Below are 5,666 nucleotides of genomic sequence, written 5' to 3'. Positions count from 1 at the left end.
TCCCCTCACGGCCCCGCCTTTCCCGCCGCCCCCGCCCCTCCCAGGCCCCGCCCCTCCCGCCCCGGCGGAGCTGAGCGTGGCCCCGCCCCTCCCGCCCGCTCCTGGCGCTGTGATTGGTCGGTGCGGCGCGCGCGCGGCCCCGGCGTGCCCGGCCCCCCGCGGGGTCACGTGATCGCCAAGATGGCCGCCGCCGCCCTGTTGTTTTGATGAATAATCTCTGCGCGGGGCAGCGGCTGCGGGCGGGCRGGGGCCGGGGCCGAGAGCTCTGAGGGACGTGGTGGTGTTGGGAGGGCGGCTTCCCCTCGGCCGCGGCGGCTGCAGAGGCGCGGGCGGGCGGCGGGGAGCGGGCCGGGGGCGGCGGTGCTGCCGGCGGGCGAGGCGCGGCGCGGTCGCCCCGGAGATGCCCTTGTGAGGCGGCCCGGGGGGCAGCGGCGGCACGAGAGCGCTGCCTCGGAGCAGCCCTGCGGCGGGGCGGAGGAACGCGCCCTCCCTCCGGGCACCATTAAGAGGAAAGCGATGGAGGAGCTGAGCGCGGACGAGGCGAGTGGCGGGGCCGGGGCCTGAGGGGCGGGCGGGCCCTGTGGGAGGGGGACTGGGCTGTGCTGGGCCCTGCTCGGAGCCCGGGCTGGCGTTCGGCTGGGCGAGGAGCGATCCTCAGGTGCTCTGCCTTCGCCCCGGCTCTGTGCTCGGGGTTTTTTCTCTTTTCTCCTATATCCGCGTTGTTCCTGAGCCGCGACCCCCCGGCTCGGCCATGGGGTTGGGTTGCTGCTCTCCTGGTTAATTGTTTATTCTSTGCTTCCATCTGCCAGGTAGCCTTTGTCTGCTGCGTGTTCTCTCTGTGTCCAAAACTAGGTGTTTATGTGCTCTCTGTGTGATTTGAAACACCTAACCTTTTAACACAGTAAAACATTTAAAATCCTGCTTCCTTGGACTCTTTGCTGAGAAGCAAGATGGGTGTTTGTGGTCTTACGTTTAGTGKCATTTTTTCTTGAAGTAGCTTTAAACAGACTTGTCAATTTTGCAGTGTTACCTTTGATTTCCTTTTCTTTATTCAAGTTCTTGCTTTTTCACTGAAAAATGGCAGTGTTGTTTTGCARTTGGCAAACATCTGTCTATRATGTTTACTATTCACATAGAAGAAGGTGATCTGTTCTAAAGGGCACTGCTTTCCTTTGTTTTTTAATGTAGACTAAGCTCTAAAGTTTTGCTCATATATTAGAGGATTTCCAAATAAGTTATGTCCTGAATATATTAWATCAGGACCCAATGAGTTTTCCACTGTCCCAGTGTAATCCTGAAATCATGTAAGCTTGGAATCTCTTATATCTTAGCAATAATAATTTCCTATTAATGTATATTGCATATGCACAAAATACATTGGACCTGCTGCAGTACAGGCTCAGTGCTGTGCTTATATTCCAGGGAGGATCAAAAGAAGTTATTTTTATTCTGTCCGTATCTTATAGTGGGATTGTAGAGCAGGGTGGCTGCTGTTGTCAGATTTGTATTCCAAAAGGTTGAGATGTTTTTGATGTTGTCTGTCTGWTACGATTTAGCAATCCTGCTTGGTTGCACCATGACCCAGGAGAAAATACTTTGTGCTGTTTATTTGATGAAAGTCCTCACACTCCATGGAAACACTGAGGAAAGGAGTACAGTTCCCATGTTGGGAAGAGAGGGATGGGACTCTGGTGTTGTGAGTGTTCTGTGRAAAAGGATCTCCAGTTTTACAGGTGTATTTCATGAGTACTTTGTTTACATGCAATTCTTCTCATTGTTAAACTGCCCTGATCCTGAGGTGTTCTATGATTAATTTCAGAATTATTTAACCTATATAAGCTCATTTGTGTCACTGCCTCAGCACATTACTGACATCATCAAAAGCACTGCATCATGGAGCTGAGGCTGCCGGAAAGTCTCCAGTGAGGACTCATCCACCTTTGCTGGCAAAATGTTTGTCTCAAGTGACTTCTCTGTGTCCTTCATGTCCAATTCAGCAAGGACCAAACYRAATKGTSTTTTGGGTGATTGCTTGAGAAAATYCTGTGTCATTTTGACAGAGTCATGGTGTTACTTCATGTTATTAATGATCCCTCACTGAAAAGTCAGAGCCAAGTCTGATTTTAATACTCCTCCACATCTCCATTTTGCTGTTATTTGGTGCAGTGGGCCCCAGATCAGACTATATTGAAAAATACCCTTTGAAAATATGCTATATTTGACTTCTTTAGATTCAGGCKTTTTTTTCAGGCAGTAACTGGAGGTGAAAAAACACTTTAATGGAAGTTGAAATTAATTGCAAGGCTCTTACAGATAAGGTTATTTTCTGTTGTCAAACCATAATTAAATGTAACTTACGAGATGGAGCTTAAAAAGAARAGACACACAGTTATTTAGTTATTTATACAGTGTGTATTTCAGTTGTAAGAGGGTGTTTTCCACTCCTATCAACAATTTCTCTTACTGGTATTTTCTCAGAGTTTGCTTTGTTAAGGCACTAGAAGTTGTAATTCACTACAGACCATAGTAAAATTTTTAGGAAAGGGAAAAAAGAAATTTCCTTTTTAGTATATGAATTTTAGCTCAACAAATAGCACAAGATGAGAAAGCAGAACCYATCTAAAKGAAGCATAAAATAAGAAAGAATGGYGTGAGTTTATCATCTTTTAACAGGYWCAGGATTGTTAAGTAGCATTTTCTGAGCACAGAACATGACCACTGTCACCAGAAAATGAAGCATTTCTTAAGCCARTTAAACATGCTCTAATGAATACAARAAAAATAAAGCTATCCATTCRAATTACCCTTTATTGTACAGATCTGGAACTCTTCTGCATCATGGTCAAATGGGAAATTTCTTCAGAGTCCCACTAAGCAGTTGCCACTATAGCAGATCGTGATGCAGATGKTTTTTTAACTGGGAATGTGTGAGCCTGAGAGACCACTCTTCCTGGTATCTTTATTACCTGCAGAATTAAATTATCAGGTAACCATCTTTAACATGGTGCTGTTTTTACATTTTTTGTCGTAGTGAATGCAGCTAACAGATTTTTAGAAGTCCATTTAGATCAATAATGTATTTCTGATAAGTTCTATTTGAAGACATAGTCCAGATGTGTCCAGCAAAAACTGTACTMGTTAAAAAGCAATGTGCTCTTCCCATTCAGCCAATTACATTTTTTTTTAAATTAGGCTTTTAAACTGTGTGTTCTGGAGCTGTGCTCTGCAGGAAAGATTGGCTATGGAGCAAACAATGCCCATATAATGGTTGGGAYTGAATAACTTGTCACTATTAGGTAACATAATGACACGTAACAGCTTTGTCATATGKCACTGGCACAGGTGTTTATCACTGAAATCAAGGGTTGGGGATTATTCAAATGCACAAAACTTCCCTAAAAATTACTTTAAAACSCCAGCTTTGTGCTACTTCATTATAATTTGGGGAGTCATTCAGTCTGAAATGGGAACAGGGCAGTTGAAGGGAACTCCCCCATTTCTGACCTGGTGTTTGGGTTATGTGAAGGCAACAAGTTGGGGTCTCATTTGTGCCTTGTGTTGTGYAAAAAGCTGTTCTGAGTGCCCAGCTGTGCTCAGCATAAAGCCCATCTTCCCTCCYCTCCCTGCTGTTTGTCTGAAGACAGGGAATTCACTGCATTGAATGTATCTGCCGATTTTATGCCATCTTTTCAAACTTTYTTCAGCCTGTGCTTTGCCTTTCTAGCAAAGTACATAGCATAGTGTTTCTCCTCYTTTGTCTCTTACTTAAAACTTCCCAGTTTTGAGATCAAAGTTCAGATTTCTGTGATAATTTTATATAAACSTAGAGGAATATGAGAGCTTGGGGTATCCAAGAACCGGATCTGGTCCTTTAACATGTRATCCATGTACCCTCAGCTGTGAAAGTTATCTGTCAGTGGTAAAAATATTCAGAGTTTATTTTATATTTTACTTTGTTCAGCAGTAAGGAGGCCAAGTATAATTTGCCCATCATCCTTAAAGGCTGGGGGGAAATATTGKATTAGTTTTTATTACAATATCATGTCTGAAGGCAGCCCAGTAGTTTCTGAGGTRGTTCTGGAGTTTGTGCAGATAAGTACTTGGATGAACAATGGAAAAAATGAAATATAGGGTACAAATGAAGAAGGGGAGACCCTRATATGAATTACTTTTACTTAAAGGCAAAGCTGAACAATTTATTTATGCATTAAGCTCCCCTATTGTGCTTGACAAGGAGAAAGAATTAGAGATTCTATTCMTAGCTATTTTTTGAGTCTTTAAAAAAATCCTAGCTGCTTTCTGTGTTCATGTGGTGACACCTGTCATGGAGGGAGATGTAGTTCCAGACASTGTTTTCCCACAGTTTTTGAAGTCTAATTTAATTTGATCTGTTCTTCTTCCTGTTGGAGTAGGTTTCACAGGCCATTAAATGATACAGGAATGTAGTGTAGACATTGACTTGACACAAATCTTTTGTTCACTCTTTCAGTTGCCTGGCAATTCTTTAGGACTATGAGCAGAAATGAAAACTTTTAAGTTGTGTGCAATGCTTGAGTGTCATAATACAAAGAGAATAACAGGAATTGCTGATTTTTGCGGGAAGCTGACATCCTCAAATATGGTACTTTTATTKTGGGCCCATTTCAAGCTGAAGATGTAAGCTTTGGGCACAGATCCTCYGAGGCAGCCTGTGATAATGAATAATTTATTTTCTGTTTTTCATTTTTGTGAAACTTGAAGCATTGTAAATTGAGTTTTTTGAGTTATTTTGTTTATTTCTCATGGATAATATTAGTGTTATAAGATGACATATTGTTTTTAATAAACAGGTTCATAATAGTTTTCTGTAGCTGGATTTTGAAGGCAGATTCTTCTCTGTCTTAAAAGTAACTTGCAAAAACAATTTGTTAAATTCCTTGTGACGGAATGCCTCTAGGTGATGAGAGGGTGTTTTTTATTCTGTCTTTGCTTGTCAAGGTTCTTCTGTCCAGCACACAAGATAGATGTTTTTGATRTTGCAGTTCAGTTTTGGATTAATTYGGACAGTGGTGGTCTTGAATAACTCAGTTGGACCTTCTTTGGTATCATGTGGTGTGAAATCAAAGCAAAGGTCACATTCACGTTGTCCCTTTTATCACATTTATGCGGTTTGTCCAATGCCARAGTAAATGGGGAGGAGTATTGCAGGTTTTGAAATTGCTGAGCAGTAAATGTTAAACTTGTCTTACACAACCCCTCGAGGGACAAACACAGCATTCCCAGTGCAAATGGTTTTTCAGAGCGGCAAATACATAGTCAGAATTTGAACATGGAGGGTGCAGTAGTGCTGTCAGCCAGAGCAGAGGGAGGGCAGCTCCACTGGGCTGAATTCAGGTAAGGCTCCAGTCTTTGCCTTGGCAGAGTCAGTGGCTGCTGGGAGAGGCCCAGGGCCAGGGCCAGCCCTGGCAGAGGGACTCACTCAGCCCTCTCACCCCTCAGATYCGTCGGAGGCGCCTGGCACGGCTGGCAGGAGGCTCCTCGTCCCAGCCCAGCACCCCSCTGACGTCCCCGCAGAGAGAGACGGCCCCGGGGCCGCCGGGCGCTGCTGCAGCTCCGGGACCTTCGCACAGCCTGGGCCTCAACGTGCACAGCATGTCCCCAGCTACCTCTCCCATCGGGGCAGCAGG

General features: G+C 44.6%; 1 protein-coding gene across 2 annotated transcripts in view; it reads left to right on the top strand.

Annotated features, from left to right (window-relative positions):
• The first annotated feature begins 350 nt into the window (after window positions 1-350).
• UBE4B (ubiquitination factor E4B) overlaps window positions 351-5,666 on the top strand; it is a 29,640-nt gene continuing 24,324 nt past the window's right edge. Inside the window, exons 1-2 of one of the 2 annotated variants that reach the window (XM_057375966.1) lie at window positions 351-540; window positions 5,479-5,666. In XM_057375966.1, the coding sequence (XP_057231949.1) occupies window positions 517-540; window positions 5,479-5,666 (212 nt within the window). In that variant the 5' untranslated portion in view covers window positions 351-516. The remainder of the gene's footprint in view (window positions 541-5,478) is intronic. The other variant, XM_057375965.1, reaches the window with a different exon arrangement.

The sequence above is a fragment of the Malurus melanocephalus genome, unplaced genomic scaffold, assembly GCF_030028575.1.
Source record: "Malurus melanocephalus ecotype Western Australia unplaced genomic scaffold, MMel_1.1 scaffold_266, whole genome shotgun sequence".
NCBI lineage: Eukaryota > Metazoa > Chordata > Aves > Passeriformes > Maluridae > Malurus > Malurus melanocephalus.
Note: the sequence above shows the minus strand (reverse complement) of the source record. Positions and strands in the feature narration are given on the sequence as shown.